This window comes from Polypterus senegalus, chromosome 6 (genome assembly GCF_016835505.1).
Source record: "Polypterus senegalus isolate Bchr_013 chromosome 6, ASM1683550v1, whole genome shotgun sequence".
NCBI classification, from domain to species: Eukaryota; Metazoa; Chordata; class Cladistia; order Polypteriformes; family Polypteridae; genus Polypterus; species Polypterus senegalus.
The window spans coordinates 163,062,916-163,080,427 of record NC_053159.1 but is presented as its reverse complement, the minus strand read 5'-3'; the positions used below and the strand labels follow the sequence as shown (position 1 = coordinate 163,080,427).

The 17,512-nt window shown below is 40.4% G+C and overlaps 1 protein-coding gene across 4 annotated transcripts in view; it reads right to left on the bottom strand.

Moving 5' to 3' along the window:
* Window positions 1-17,512, bottom strand: part of LOC120531758 (protein TANC1-like) — a 539,293-nt gene that overhangs the window by 212,078 nt on the left and 309,703 nt on the right. For all 4 annotated transcript variants that reach the window (XM_039757454.1, XM_039757458.1, XM_039757456.1 and 1 more), the window contains exon 8: window positions 16,849-17,124. In XM_039757454.1, the coding sequence (XP_039613388.1) occupies window positions 16,849-17,124 (276 nt within the window). The remainder of the gene's footprint in view (window positions 1-16,848; window positions 17,125-17,512) is intronic.

Here is a 17,512-nt window from a genome sequence, read left to right as displayed (position 1 = left end):
GCTGCCACCGCCATGCTTCACTGTGGGGACTGTATTGGACAAGTGATGAGCAGTGCCTGGTTGTCTCCACACACTGAGGAGAGGCAAGACACATGACAGCCCGCATGGAGTTTGCTAAAAGACACCTGAAGGACTCTGGGATGGTGAGAAATAAGATTCTCTGGTCTGATGAGACCAAGATAGAACTTTTTGGCCTTAATTCTAAGCGGTATGTGTGGAGACAACCAGGCACTGCTCATTACTAAAAAAAATAATTTAAATGATTTTAGCAAATGGCTGCAATATAACAAAGAGTGAAAAATTGAAGGGGGTATAAATACTTTCCGTACCCACTGTGTATATATATATATATATATATATATATATATATATATATATATATATATATATATATATATATATATATATACACAGTGGGTATGGAAAGTATTCAGACCCCCTTCAATCCGTTCCAAATCCTTGGACTTATACCAAACACATTTTTCCCATAAGAAATGGGAAAATGATTAATTTGTTCCCATGAAAAAAAAGCCTATTGTTATTGGCATATTATACATTGATGGGGTTGTATAAAATAATTTAAACACTGCTTAATACTACAATACATAAATACAAAAGCAATTCGTTGAAATAAATGAAAATGACTTGTCCGATAACAATGAGTTTAATTTTACTGCACAACAAAGGAGAGCGTTACAGTTCTTCCAAAGGAGCCACTTCAGGCGATTGCGTAGCACAGCCGTTGTTCTTCTTCTGGCAGTCTTCAATCCAAATCCCTAAAGCAGATTCCATCCAGACTACTGCCTTATTACATCCACTTACAACTCGTTTTGCACCCTGGTTAAAAGGACACTGCGGCCGTAGATCTTATATTCCTTTCCTACTTTTTAAATAAAAAGAATCGTAGCCTTCAACAAATCCAAAACGTTTACCTTTTCGGCAATCATTAACATCTTCCGTTTGCACTTGGGCATGGCCCCGAAGCAGTAGCAGATCGTTTTGGAGCCATAATGAAGGGCTTGACTATGCACAAAGATAAACACAAAAGAGCACAAAAGTTAACTCTTTACACAGCGAAACACGTTGATGCTGAATGAGCGAGACGAGACTTCCTGGTTAACACTGCATTCAGCAGGCAGGAACTTAACTGCGTGCTCTGATTGGTTAGCTTCTCAGTCAGGAGAACTTAACTGCGTGCTCTGATTGGTTAGCTTCTCAGTCATCTGCCAATAGCGTCCCTTGTATGAAATCAACTGGGCAAACCAACTGAGGTGTGTACAGGAAGTAAAAAGACACATTGTCCACAGAACCCGCGAAGCAGTGAAAAATCCGCGTTATATATTTAGTTATGCTTTCATATAAAATCCACTATAGAGTGAAGCTACGAAAGTCGAAGCGCGATATAGCGAGGGATTACTGTACAGGTTAAAACTTGGCCCTTTTTTTTTGAAGGCGTGCGCCCGGTATACCACACGTGTTGTTATAGCACACGAGTCGTATTCCAAACAAAGGTCGTATACCAAGCAAAATATTTCGCCTCTAAACAGGACGTATACCAAGTTGGACTTATTCCAAAGCAGACGTATACCGAGGTACCACTGTATATGTATATATATATATGCATACATACATACATACATACATACACACACACATATAATACACGAAGGGGAGTCAAGCTAAAGTTAGAAAATGGGATTTATTAGATAATGGTATGAACCTTAATGTGATCTCTCAATGTGGTCTTCACCCCTCTCAATGCACTTGCACCACCTGGCTATATTCCAGCAGAATAAAAGGCGGAACACTTAAATGATACATCAGATCACAATAAATGAAATATTCAAGTGGAAAATCTGTACTAATACTGTGTAATTTGTTGAGAACCAGATGATGTAACAACTGTCAGTGGAATCCAAAATCAACCTATTAAGAGATGGATACATAAAATCAAAGTCAAAAATTGAAATCACAAGCTGATCCAACTATAATGAATTTCATCACAGCAACTCATAATGTGACGCAGTAGTGTGTCTGGCCCCCACGTGCCTGTTTGCACTCGTGATAACGTCTGGGCATGCTCCTGATAAGACAGTGGAAGGTGTCCTAGGGGATCTAATCCTGCTACTGGGCTGAATCTGATTCATCGACAAATAACGTCCCAGAGGTTCACAATTAGATTCAAATTTGGTGAACATGTGGGCCAGTCAATGGCATCAATGTCTTTGTCATCCAGGAACTGCCTACACACTGTGGTCACATGAGTATGGGCACTGTCTTGCACCAGGAGGTACCTAGGGCCCACAGCACCTTTATAAATTCTAACAATGGCTCTGAGGATTTCATCCTGTTATCCAGCAGCATCTAGGATACCACTGCCTAGCATGTCAAAGACTGTGCAACCCTCTAAAGATATGCCTTCTCAGACCATCACTAACCCCCCGCCAAACCGGTCATTCTGGATGATGTTGCAGGCTGCGTAACGTTCACTTCGCAGTCTCCAGACTCTTTCAGGCCTGTTACATATGCTCAATGTGAACAGGGGGCAATGGCAGAGCTGCTAATTGTGGTATTTTCTGGCGATTTCCAATTGAGCCGCACAGTGATTTGCCATGAGCACAGGACTCACCAGAGAACATCAGGCCCTCATGGAGTCTGATTCTGAGAGTTTGGTGAGAAAAATGCACACCAGTAGACAGCTGGAGGTCATTTTGTAAGGCTCTGTCAGTGCTCCTTCTGTTTATCTTCGCACAAAAGAGCAAATCCTGGTCCTGCTTGTCCAGCTCTCCTCGTGTAATGGCCCATCTCCCGGTATTTCCTCCATGCTCTTGAGACACAACAAACGACAACATGTATGGATGTGCCATCCTGGATAAAATGGGCTACCTGTGTAACCTGAATCGGCTGCAGATACCACCTCATGCTACCAGTAGTGACAAGGACACTAGCAAAATGCAAAACTAGAGAAGAATCAGTTAGGAAGGATAAGGAGAGAGCAATTGTCTGTCGTCACCATCCATAAAACCATTCCCTTTTTGGAGGTTGTCATGCTGTTGCCTCTACAGTGCACCTGTTATCACTTTCATTTGTGCCAAAGCAGGTGAAGCTGATTCACAATCGCTTATGCTTCCTAACTGGACAAAAGGATATCCCTGAAGATCAACTGTCAAAACAAACCCTTTGAGAAGTAAAACCTTTGTTCCAGCACATCTTCCAATCCATTTCTTCTGTGTCTATTTCCAGCGCCTCCTGCAAATCTTTTCATGGATTTTGATGTGACTGATCAGTTTAGCTTCGGAGACGTGATTGAAAGAAGTGCAAGTGTGATGCACACGAGGAGGAGTAAAGGCATACAAGTCATACTGAGAGTGTCGCCTTCAAAGGCAGCAAGTATAAAAGCAGACAGAAGTTGAGAAAAACACCTCGAAAATAACGATAGTCTGAGAAGCAGGGAATGCGTTCGAGAGAGAGGGGTGCTAGTGAAAAGGTCTTAGCAAAGATGTAAAATGCATGCTGATAGTTGCATTTAAAGACTGAATGTATAAAACCAGAAAGAAGGAGAGAAAGGAACCTTGATAATAACGAGGGTCTGTGAAGCAGGCTTTATGGAAATGTGCTCCACAGAGGGCCAGTGAGAGAGGTTCAGACACACGTGAACACCAATGAATGGTGCTGAAGATGCACGTAGAACAACAGATGACAAGTATTTTTTAATTGTTCAGCAGATACCATGGCCAGTAGTATTATACCCGTTATTGCAATATGAATGGAGAAGATGTGTGGCCAGGACTGAAAATCATTGTCTTTATATGGTGCCTTTCTCAGTGACCACTATCATAAAGCATTTAAGAGAAGTGTTACAACTAAGTAGTAACATCAAGAAGAAGCACAACTAACAATTAAAATCCATTAGTCTTTATATATCATTTTTCACAGCAGGCACCACACTTAAGAACAATAATATGAGGGGAAAGTGTGACTGGGGTTGTCAAAAATTCCCACATTGAGAAAAGAAGGAAAAAGGACAGAGAACTGAGAAGTAAAATACCCCCATCTTTATTTTAGACTTAACTAACAGAGACCAGTAACATAAGTCATCTCAATATTCAAAAACTAATGGATATGAGAAAACAGCAAAAGGAAGAGTGAAGAAAATCTCATTGACAAAAAGGAAAGTGCGGCCTGGATGACGTAATTTGAGCCGACTATACTTTCTGAGAAGGTTGGTATCCTTCAACATCTGCAATAAGATGGTGCAGATGTTCTACCAGACGGTTGTGGCGAGTGCCATCTTATACGCGGTGGTGTGCTGGGGAGGCAGCATAAAGATGAAAGACGCCTCACGCCTGGACAAACTTGTTAAGAAGGCAGGCTCTATTGTAGGAGTAAAGCTGGACAGTTTAACATCTGTGGCAGAGCAACAGGCACTAAGCAAACTCCTGTCAATCATGAAGAATCCACTACATCCACTGAACAGTGTCATCTCCAGGCAGAGGAGCAGCTTCAGCGACAGACTGCTGTCACCGTCCTGCTCCACTGACAGACTGAGGAGATCGTTCCTCCCCCACACTATGCGACTCTTCAATTCCACCCGGGGGAGTAAATGCTAACATTACTCAAAGTTATTGTCTGCTTTTTTATTTTTATTACTATTTAATTTAATATTGGGTTTTTTTTGTATCAGTATACTGCTGCTGGATTATGTGAATTTCCCCTTGGGATTAATAAAGTATCTATCTATCTATCTATCTATCTATCTATCTATCTATCTATCTATCTATCTATCTATCTATCTATTTATTTGGATTTTTGCTGATAATGTATTATGTATGTAAACAGGTGTTTTTCTTGATTGATTATACATTAAGCTTTGTGGTGTAAGTATGGAATATGTTGCGCTTTAATGTATTACGGACTGCAACTTATTTACAGCAGTGTTCAAAACAAATATGCCCCTTCAGGGTACAACCAAGTATATCATATCTTAGTAAATGATGAGCACATCTGACAAGAAAATGATCAAGTGCGCTAGCATGCATTTTTAACAGCAGGATGGCTGAGACATGCTGGAAATGAAGAGAAGCAAATGTTTTTTATCTTTTTTCTCAAATCTAATTCTTCTTATTCAGAAAAAAAAACCCATTATAACAGAAGTTAAGTCTATTAAACAAATCAAAGTAACATAGTAAGGACAATCATCTGATTCAAAAGCAATTCATGAAACTCAGGTATGTGACTAGAGGGTCTAGTCTAAAATGTTACTTTGTACGGGATATAACAGCAAGCAAAATAAGAAGGTTGAGCACAGGCCCAGTATATATATATATATATATATATATATATATATATATATATATATATATATATATATATATATATATATATATATATATAAAGGATTACATTAATGAATTCTGAGCAGATCCACACAAAGACAATTTGATTTATTTCCAGTTTGACTTAAAATAGTGCCCTATCGCCATTTTGTGGGTGTATTGTCAAGACATATATTGTTACTAGAGGCGATACTCCCAGAATAACCTACTAGGGATTCAAACATTAAATTACTTCATTATGTGTTCTTGGATAGGAACGTCTTTTGGTTGTCAACTCTTTGAAATTCCCTTCTCGACTCCATTACAGTTTTGCATTCAGGTTTTGGTGACAGCATACCTTTTCATTTTCGATTCACGGTAGTTCGGCATCTATTCAGGTTTTGTGACAGCACAACTTTTGGACCTCAACTTCTCCTTCTGAGTATGTCCACTGAATATGTTTGGCAAAAGGTTCTCCAATTTTTTGGTAAAGACCCTTACTGCAGTTTTCTGAACATATGGACATCTCCCAGTCCCATTAAGCCAATCCTGTACTTACCCATATTTGTTGCCAGCAGGCAGTTCAGAAGGAACTAAAAGCTGGAAGTGGCTGTGTCCATGTTGTGGTCCAGCAGATTGATAAAGCAGGTGGCATAATAGCAGCCACACTGGGAACAAGGCTGGAGCCATCAATGAAGAGAAAAGCCAGTCTCCTCAAAGGCACGGTGACCCATGTTTACTCATACGAGACCAACTTAAACTAATATGCATGTCTTTGGGATGTGGAAGTAAGCCCGCAAGAAAATGCGAAACAGCACAGACATGATGAGCGTTAAATCTTACAAGGAAAGGCTACTGAGGTTTAAAAGGATGATAGGAAGAGAAAATTTCACATGAGCAGGAAAATCAAAACCAGAAACCAATCCTATCTTTCATCTAAGCGAAATGCTTAGTCAAAAAATCGTAGTGAAGGAAATCAAAGTAAAGTTCAACAACTGCAAGGTCTGAACACCAAAAGTAATGCATGCAGAAAAATTGTTTTCTATTTGAGTATCTTCAAACTCGGAAAATGACATGCCTGATGCTCCAATTTATAAATCTTTCTACCATGGTAATTACAGTATTTCTGGACACACGATCTGCAGTTAACCGACACTTCATTGTAATGACGGCAACTCAACACGGGGGCACCTATGAAAAAAAAATACTGTAACAGAAATGGCACAATCATTTTTTTTAATAACTGAAAATAATAGTAATAAAAAAACAATCGCACATAATCATAACAATGTGTTCCAACAAACTCCAGTCAGGATTTGGACCTGATAACCTGGATCTGTGAAGGCACCCACAGCTCTAAGCAACATGTCTTCTGCCATTGTGTACAAAAAGTTCAGTTCATAAAAGATGTATAAAAAAACTGGACTGCACAGGTTAGAACTTTTGGAAGTTAATAAATCCTTGTTGCACAAAGCATGACAAAACTCTAATGAACGTCAATGAAGGTGGCATAACCAGCATGAGTATGAGAAACATTTAGATCACAGATAGGTGACAACTAAAAGATCATAAAAATCTGGCAGGAACTCAGAGAGAGTGAAATTCCAGGAAATCGCTGTGGCCAGATGATGTGAAAAGCCTGGAAGTGTCACGCGGTGATCTGCCAAGAGGAAGCATTGCGAAGAAGCCTGAGAGAGGCGATATGCCAATTTATGTCACACAGGCGAGAAGAAACCCTCTCCAGATGTCTAAGTGAGACACTACTAAATGCCAAGGGGCACAGCAGCTCTTCATATTTCAGAAGAAGAAAAAAATTAAATCTCTGGGTACTTGGGCTGAGCCATATAAACCATGGATGTTGTCCTGTCCTGTAAATGGGGGTCTCTCCGGGTAATACAGTAGTATAGGTCAGTGTAATGAAGAATAATATCTAGCACGTGGGTTGATTATGTTTTTTATTTTTTGTAAAACTATCCTTATTGAATTAAGTTGAAGTCATACGTTTACTTAAAAAATAACAATGCCTATGGAGAAGCTGGATAAGCCAGTTGTTGCATTTATGACCCCACAGAATCACATAAGAACTTTTGTTAAGTGCTGGTCTGGGGTGTGCAATTTGTGGTAATGGAGTTGATGGCTCGGCACCGATCTGGTTAGAAGCGATTGCATTGTTATAACCTGCTGCTTTGATGCTCTATCTGTGACACCAAAAGTACAATTTATGAGCCTACAGAAGCAAGACAAGCTTTAGAAGCATTAGCACTTCGTTCCCCTTCCAGAAAAAGAACCTGAGGGAATACAGGTGTCCGAGATGAAAGGACAATCTGGCCAGGGATGGAATGGGGGCCGAGTCATGAATAAAAAGGACTGGAACGAACCTGTGGGGGGGGGTGGGACCTGGAGATGCCTGAACTACAGCAACACAAAGCATGCCAACAGGACTGGGTATATTGATACCAGAAGAAGCACGCTATGTCTCTGCCTCTCCATTCATGCAAGGAGCCATGCTGACATCACTGCTATCATATCCAAAGAGAGACCATGCTCTGCCTCTGCCTCTTCACTCAAGGGCCGGACACCAATCAACATACTAAGACAGACAGCCACCTGGTAGCTTTAGCCTGCAAGATGAACTGCTTATTATGCAAGTTGTATTATTTTACCAACACTCATATTTTGGGCACAGCTGTAAATTTTAAGTTCATCTATGTATTAATAAAACTGTAGCTTTCACTGTCTGTACTGGTACTCCACCTAATTCCCTGGGGTTATCGAAGTAAAAGAATGGGGGAAGTACTGAGCTATAGTAGCAGTCAATCCTGATAGTGGCCGGGCTAGTAAGTGTAAACATACAAAGGCTGTAGATGGGATTTGGATCATTCTGTTCAGGTCTACATGATAAAGAGTCTAGAAAAGAAAACACCCTAGGACCCTAGCACAGCAAAACAGTCCGTAATGTGGCCATTTAAGACAAAGTTAGGCATTAGCAGTGAATTGTGCCCAGCGCTTGCCAGAGTGAATGCAGCCGGGTGGTCTTTGGAATATTCCTGACCTCAGATTTCACCAAAGAAGGATGTGGTGTGTGAGAAAAACAAGAGCTCACTGGTAGGGGAAGTTGAGAGTGTCCAGTACACACTCGCCACTCCGCTTTCTAAAATGTTGTGCATTAGAATGGGTATGCAGGACGCTGCTATTGTTTAGTCAGGTCTCTACAAGGCAGGCTTATATTTTATTGAAGATTCTCCTTTTTCTTCCTCTCCCTGTGTGTGAGTCTTAATAAATCTTAACGAATCTCAGTAATCAATTAAGCACTCTTGAAGGTGCCTGTAGGGGGCACTGTGACATTAGGCAGACACTAAAAATCTGAGTGTCACATAAATTAAGCATCCAGCTTTCCTTTCCAGTGAAACACCCCTGCCGATTCATGCCTGCTGAATGAACTGTGCTTTGCATTCACCTCCATGCCATCTCTTAAAGCTGCTATCTAAATGCAAAGCAGCAGCAGCAAAGAGGCTTCAGGGCTAAGAAATGAAATGAATTTACAGACTTCCGGCTAATTATCCTTGGCTAGACAACCAGTTCTATTTCAAGACTTGTAACAAAGCATTTTCTGGCATGATGCGGAATGTGTTTGGAATTTTCTTTTAAAATACACAAATCCAAAGACTCACATGCCACAAGCCAAAAGGGTTAAATATGAGGAAATGAGACTGTCCCTAGGACCTTTGTATCCTCCAGCTATTGAAAGATGTTTTACTGGACTGATTGGTGACTCTAAATTGGTGGAAGTGAGTGTGGCCATGGAGTGAGTGTCCAATGCAGGTCTATGCACTCACCTCCTTGTCATCTGAACCTGTACATGCTGCATGGCTGACAGCACCTGATCGGCAGCATTACTGACAGAGTCATCTTACAAGATACAGTAAAGCGTAGTTTTATGTGCAATGTGACAATGACAGCAGGGTCACTTAGCCTGGATTTCAATGAGTGGACAGAAAATGCAACCAAAATATGCCTCAGGAAAAAGAAATCAGGAGTTCAGTTGCTACAGAGCTGAATGAGTTGCTGCTGCTGTGGTGTGTAATGGCTTTGTCTGCACGGAGAACACTGTGCTTAAATACTGTTGAGTGCAATGCAGAGTTTAACAGTTTCTGCTGAAAACCACACATTATTAAAGTATTTACACTCTGATTGTAAACTATAACTTGACACTGAGGAGCTGACCCACTGAGCAGCTCTGATCTGAGGACAACAGGAGGACTGCCTTGTAAAAACAAAACCTTGCTTGAGAGTGAGGAGTGATAATTGGGATCAGACTTTAACTATTCATATAGACGCATTGGCAAGTTTTGTTCATTGCATGGCAGGGCTTGAGTACACCTGGGGAAGGATTCTGAGATAACATGATGGCTCAATCCTGTTCCTTTTAGGCCACAGAACTAAAGATGTGCTGAACAAGTTAGACACGACAGAGCTAAAGATGTGCTGGAAGAGGAAACTTTACTCTGACCTCTGCTCCACCACTTCTAATTGTTTTCACTATAAAAGAATCACAGAACAGTAAGTAACGTCATTTGATGGACCGGCAATCCAAGGTAAAGATCTGGGGCCTAATGTATAACGCCGTGCGTAGAACTCGCACTATAACATGGCGTAAGCGCAAAAGTCGAAATGTGCTTACGCACAGAAAAATCCAGACGCTCGTGCACGCGCTTTATGTAACTCCCCAACTCCTCCCAGAATTATGCCTCTTTGAATATGCAAATCAATATAAATAGACCTTAAGCTCCGTTTTCTGTGAGAAGGCAATGGGAAAAGCAAAAGGGAAAATAGAAGAATTTCAGTGAATACCAAGTGGAGGCAAAGAAAAACGTACTATTTGTTGGTTTACACAGTGGAATAAACAAGAAAAGGAAGTTGATTGAGTGACATAGCGTGTCGGGAGAAATAAGCTCAAGTTCACAATGTCACACAGTGCCCGACATAAAAAAGAAGTTGTCAGATATCAAAGTCGCCGTGAAAAGGCGAGACGTGACCCACCGTCTGAGTGTCATATGGAAGCTTATTAGGGTACAGTGTGAAAAAAAGGCACAGAGTAGGAAAAAAGCACGAAGTGTTAACTTCAATCTCGAAATATCCACTTTAATCACGTAGTTTATTTTGTCATTAAATTAGAACATCATAAACTTCATCTTAAATTCATTTAATTTACTAGTTTCTCAAATTCCATCGTAACTAATGTAGCACGTTAAATGCTTTGTTTTGTATTTGATCTTCTATGTGCTCTGTGTGTGAATCACTACGTGCTTCTTAAACGGGCTTTCTCTTACTCCGACAGGACACAGAATCCATTAAATTTGTGATACTACAGCTCTCTGAATAATTAAAATGCTGAGATGTATACGTGATATAATTTTCATGATGATTGGAATGAAAGCATGTTATTAAGAACACGATGGCACAGTGATTGTTCATGTCTCATACAAGATGTTGCTGCGCCATGTGCGACCTTCGATGAAATACTTTACTGTAGCTGTCCTGTCTCATTCAAACATACTAACCTCCAATTTCTGTCCTTACTTTTCTTTCCCCAAATACCCAATCACCATACAATCAGCTCTGTATTAGACGTTAAGCCATAAGCTTAACAACGACGATTCTTCAAAACTTTTAAGGAACATTGAAATATCTTCATAGTACGTGTTTAATTATTCTATCCGTCTATCCTTACAGTTTCGCGCCAGTCTCAGCAAATATACAGCGCAAGGCAGAAACAATACGTGAACTTGCTAGCTCTGTGTCACCATGTCCTCATATGTTTAATTATTAACAATGCAGATTATTTAAATGAAGTTAAAGTTTTATCTGTGTAATATAATAAACATATTTTGCTGCATTTCATCTTACAAATGATATCGTCATCATATGTAAATACGCGCTTTATAAAGTGGCGCAGGTTGTGTAATATTATAACTCTAGTGCAAGTTTACAGTGGGGTAATTGCACTTATAAGTACAAACAGATCTACAAGGAGCAATTGATTGAGTGCGTTTATAGTTCTTGGGATGAAACTGTTTCTGAATCACCAAGTCCGTACAGGAAAGGCTCTGAAGCATTTTGCCGTGGCTTTGGCAGCTTGGGCTTGATGCTGTAATACCAATAATTCTCTTTCCGATCAGCTGCTGCTGTGATTCCCCACTCAGATACAGTGATATAAATACTCCGAGTGGTGCAGTGAGAGTAATACGGAAAAAGATGATCTGCTGTGGCAACTCCTAACGGGAGCAGCTGAAAGAAGAAGAAGGTGGTGCAGTGAGAGTAACAACGCTAAAGCAGTTATGGTGTTTGGAATACTATGGCTATTCCCTGGACCATTATATTGTTACAAGTTAATTACAATCAGATGCATTACACTAACAAACAATATGTGGTTAGTTTCACTGTATTTATAAAGCCGCGTCAGGAAAATAAAGAGTAACCACACAGGAACAGTAGCACTGCTTTGACGCTGGGTGCCGCCAGTCTGCAAAACCGACCAGAGAACTTGTGTATGACAAGGTATGAGGTACCGTGGAAAAGTGCGTGGCTTTATGCCAAGTTTAGGTTTTATACATCACGATTTGAACGTGGAAAAGTTCTTACGCAACATTTCTGTGCATACGCACCGTTTATACATGAGGCCCCTGGAATGTCTACTTCAGAGTTTGTTACAACTCTCAACCTTTAACCCTGCGATGCTAATAAATGGGGTATACAGCCGATACCCACACACTCTTTGCCACTTCACTTTGTTAAGTTCATAATCCAAAACAACATGCGTAAAATTCAACCAGATATCACACATACAGGTGGCATAGACAGAGGATTCTGTCTGACAAACCACAAATCAAAAAGCAGAATCTAAAATAAGATAAAATAACCTAAATCCAAACCAGACAAAAATCGTTAAGTACTCAAAACTCCAAAAAGCAAAATGAAGGCCAAAACAGTAATGATAGATAGATAGATAGATAGATAGATAGATAGATAGATAGACAGATAGATAGATAGATAGATATTGTCATGTTTCAGCCATATTGTGCTCACTGCCTTATGTTTATTTTTATTTCTTTAATTGTTGTTGTTATTTCTGGTGTATTGGTGAATGTGCTTTCATTCTTTACGTACAAGTTAATAATATTGCTCTGTTTATGTACTTTTTATATACTATGTATTTTGTTCCCTGTACTTTGAAGGTGGAATCCCAAGTGGTGGGTCCTCCCTGATGTCACCATTGAAGGATCACCCCGGCCTATCTGTCTGAGTATCAGGGAGCAGGCACTTTAGTGGGCCACCGAGCTCGTGTTGGAGTCGTTTTCATTGTGTGTACTGCTTTTTCTTTGGTTTTACTGTCGGTTTAACTTCTGTTTTTGGATTTGCCTTAGGGTTAGTGTATTGGGACTGCTTCAGATTGCTTTTTGTAGACAACTTCTTTTTTGCTCTTTGAGCATTTTTGTTATATTTCTACTGTTGCCTTTTGTCAATAAACATTTATAAGAGATTTGTGTCATCAAGTCAGAGGTTTTAACAGTTCTTCTCTGTCCATAAGCATTTTTCTGCATTTTGACTTTAACGCTGGCTCCCCATGTTCGGCCTTTGTAGGCTGTAGCCTGCAGGAAGGACTGGGGACTGACTGACTTAAGGTAAGCCTTACCTGAGCAGACTGCTTGAAGTGTTGGTCTGCTTTATGATTTATTTTGTAGGCCTGACACCATTTCACCACATCATAAAGTTACTTACACCACAGACTAACAGACAGGCAGGCTCTAGAAAGTTGCTAGAAAGTACAAACTGAAATCCTTGTGCATTACACCATCATAGCAGTTCTTTTATATCCCCCAGTCCTTCAATTACTGTGCTACTGAAAAACAAGCTCACTGGTTAATGGCAAAAATGAAAATCACTGTACACTAATCCCATTGTGTGGTGGTGGGCAACAGAGATTCAGACACATGAAGATGCTGAGGAAAGGCATATGATAAATCACTGAAGGGACGCAAAGAGCAAGAGATAATAAATATCTCCAATAATTTATTCTATTATTTCTCTTTGACAGGTAACATGGCAAGTTAAAATATAAAAAGTCCAAAGGGTGAATACTTTTTATAGCCACTGCATACTCAAGCACTCACACTGCATTATATGTTAATAGGGCCACAGTCAGAGCTCATATGCAGCTGTCAAGATGGAGTCTCAATCTGCTGTCCTCTTGTACTGTGCACAGCCATTGTTTCTTGTGGAGTTTGAAGCTTAAGATCTGCACACAGCGGAAGTCTGGCACCAGCTACACCAGTGCAGGCACAGGCAAGAGGCAAACGCTGCACCTGCTTTCAGCTGACTGTGTCTTTTCCTAGTGTGGTTTCAAATGTTTTACAATTAAAGTTTTGTTTTAGTTTAGATCAGCACATACTTGCCACTTGCTTGGTGTAAATATATTGTGTGGTGTGAAAATCAAACACACATGACATTTTCATAAGAAAAGTAAAAAAAAAAAAATACCTCCAGTAACTGAGAATATGCAGTCAAAGCCAATAGAGAAAGTAGAGTTTTGACAGTCCTCACTGTGAAGCCCACCACGGAACGGAATAATTATTTTGCATGAGACCACCGGCAGCATTTACAGTAACATACTGTACTGTCCCTGCTTAAATTAATACTGGGACTGGCCCAGTGCGTAAGGGGCCATTTTTCACAGACCTTTATCCTTTGTCAGAGTATACTTACTGCTTTCGGACCTCTACAGCCCTGGTGCTTGGCCAGCAGCCACAATTAATATCTTCTTTTTTACTTCTGAGGTAACTGAAGTGCTCATGGGAACCTAATGAGAAAATTCACTCTCTGCTCAGACTTACCAGATCTGAAATTTAGGATGCAAAAACAGTAGGGCCAGTTACTATAACAGAGCCATCTACTGCACTTTGCGCTCCATTGTTTGTATGAAAATGTGCTGTATAAATAAATGTTGTTGCTGTTGTACTGACACATAAAAGATGGTTAGATAATAAGAAAGGCACTGAATGACTGACTGACAAGACACACAGACAGATAGATAGATAGATAGATAGATAGATAGATAGATAGATAGATAGATAGATAGATAGATAGATAGAAAGGCACTCTATAATAGATAGATAGATAGATAGATAGATAGATAGATAGATAGATAGATAGATAGATAGATAGATAGATAGATAGATAGATAGATAGATAGATAGATAGATAGATAGATAGATACCTTTTTACATTTGGAATGAACAGCACATTTGCTAGTGCTCATGGGAAACATGTGTACAAATATAGCGTCTGTTGAGAAATTACCACATTTATGATTGTCAACTTGTTGCAACCACCCTCTCAAATGTAGTTTTTGGTAACAGCATGTCTTTTGATTTTTGAGACATGGCGGTCCACATTTTGACTTCACTGCCGGTTTGGCATTGAGGTTTTATAACAGAAAGAGTTTAGGTCCTCTATTTATGGATATTCACCTTTTGACTACTTCCACAATTTATTGTTTTGGTTTTGACATTCTGGTATCAGCACTTGTTGCTGTTTCCCAGACCAAATCGACATCTTCCATTCCAGTTTGTCTTTTCCCATTCGGCAGCCAAATTCCTTCTTGCCAGCAGGCAATTTATAGAAGAAGGAATTGCAGGAACTAAAAAAGCACTGGAACTAAAAAGGGTGGTGTTCAAACTGCACCCCAGCAGATTACCCTGAATAAAGTAACTGGCCTAACAACAGCAGCAGCAGCTCTGGGAACAAGGCAGGAGTCAACCCTGAAACAAAAGCCGGTCTCCCCAAAGGCTTACTTACCCATGTCTACTCATACATGACCAACTTAAATTAATATGCCTGTCTTTGTAATGTGGTGAACAAATAGCATAGACATGACAAATTCCTGCAGATTCCAGATAAGATTTGAACCCAGTTTCCTGGATCTGGCAAGGCACATACAGCTGCAACCAACCTATCAACAGCCATTCTGAATGACAAGCTCTATCCATCCATCCATTATCCAACCCGCTATATCCTAACTACAGAGTCACGGGGGTCTGTTGGAGCCAATCCCAGCCAACACAGGGCACAAGGCAGGAAACAAACCCCGGGCAGGGCGCCAGCCCACCGCAGGGCACGTGCGCACACACACACACACACACACATCCACACACCAAGCACACACTAGGGACAATTTAGAATCGCCAAGGCACCTAAGCTGCATGTCTTTGGACTGTGGGAGGAAACCAGAGTACCCGGAGGAAACCCACGCAGGGACGGGGTGAACATGCAAATTTCACGCAGGAAGGACCCGGGAAACGAACCCAAGTCTCCTTACTGCGAGGCGACAAGCTCTATTTGTAAAAAAAAGAATACATAAAAAAAATGGACTACACAGGTCAGATGGACAGACAGACAGACAGACAGAATTTACTTATTAAATGTTAGTGTGCACAGCTTGCTTGTTAATTCAGCGGCCACAATAAATCTTTTCTTTCTCCCTTCTCAGAGCTTATGAGGAACAAGTGTGAAAATGCACCATCTATTTCGAGCTGACTTGTACTGCAAGAACAGCAATGCCAGTTACTGCTGTATTTCACCACTATTTAGTCTGCAGCTACACTCCGTTAAGCACAAAGACAGACAGACAGACAGACAGACAGATAGACAGACAGATAGACAGATAGATAGATAGATAGATAGATAGATAGATAGATAGATAGATAGATAGATAGATAGATAGATAGATAGATAGATAGAAAGAAAAGGCACTACAGTATATGATAGATGGATTGAACAAGCTGAGCTAATAAAGAGCAGATACCAATATCTGTGTACCATACTATCTTAGGGTGCCCAAACCCTTGATCACTGGGCTGCTACAAAACAATGGATTTGTAAATGGCAAAAAAAAAACTACCTTATATTAATACTCCATCTATTCACAAATTAAAATATAAAAAGTCCAAGGGGTGAATACATTTTGTAGCCGCTATATATACATTGTTGCACAAGCGTGACAGAGAGTTGCCTTCCAGGCACACCTAAGATATTTGGTTCCACCCCGGGACAGCAGTTTTGTCACCTATTTTCCAAACAGCCTTAATAAACCGCCCCTTGAGGGCAAGAAAGCCAAGAAAGTCTCATCCCTTCTAGTCCACTCAGTATAAATGAGTGATGCTTCCAGAAGGTGGCATCTCATTTCAGATCTGATGATAACAGCGAATTCCAGAAATCAGAGAGATAGAGAATGAGATTCAAGGGAATTGTCCCTAGCTAAAACTGCCAATGAGCACCCCAAGCATTTGGTCTTCACCCTACCTCATCATTCACTTTGCTATAACACATATGCACATCGCAATATATGCAGGCACTATATAATTAAGAACCCATTGATAGAAATTAAATTTCCTTGTAAAGCACTACTTTATAATTGGACCACAAGGCAAGAGGTGACAGGAGTAATGCGGTAGGATGTAAAGGAAATCCCTCTCACCTGCCACTGAGTTGGGCCGCGGCAGAATGAATGCTGAGGAATTCTGCTGTGGGTACGGCAGGGGCCCATCTCCCGCTGTTGGTACCGTCATTGGGTCTGACTTGGCTGAGGCTTCCCCTGAATGAACTGCCTCTTCTTCTGCCACAGGTGAGCATGCATCTGACCGTGGGGCCAGGTTGATCCCATGGTGTCCGGTGTCCCTCAGACTACCATCTTTATTCCACTCCAAGCTGGAGCCACTCCTATCGTCATTTTCAGATGAGCTTGTTATGGTTGCTGTGAAACAAAAAAAAAATTAGCAAATTAATTAAAAGTGATACAAAAACATAGAGATGAGTAAAATGCTACATGGTAGGGCCCAAGGGAGCCACACCATCCTTCTGACCCACTAACTTTTAATGCTGCTCTGTTTCATTGCACTCTCTACCTTTATTCTTCTGGCAAGTCTTGTAATTTTGTATTACCCCTTCAATTGTTTATGTTCCATAACTGTGCTTCCTGAAGAGGATAATATATAATATAAAATAAACTTTGGCTAGTTACTTTAATGCAAACTTGTCTGAAAACTACAAAGTTGGATTTTAAAAATGCCAACACTTGTGACACTCTGCCAGTCCTAAAAGTCTCACTCCTCCATTAAAAATATGAAATATTAATTTAAGAA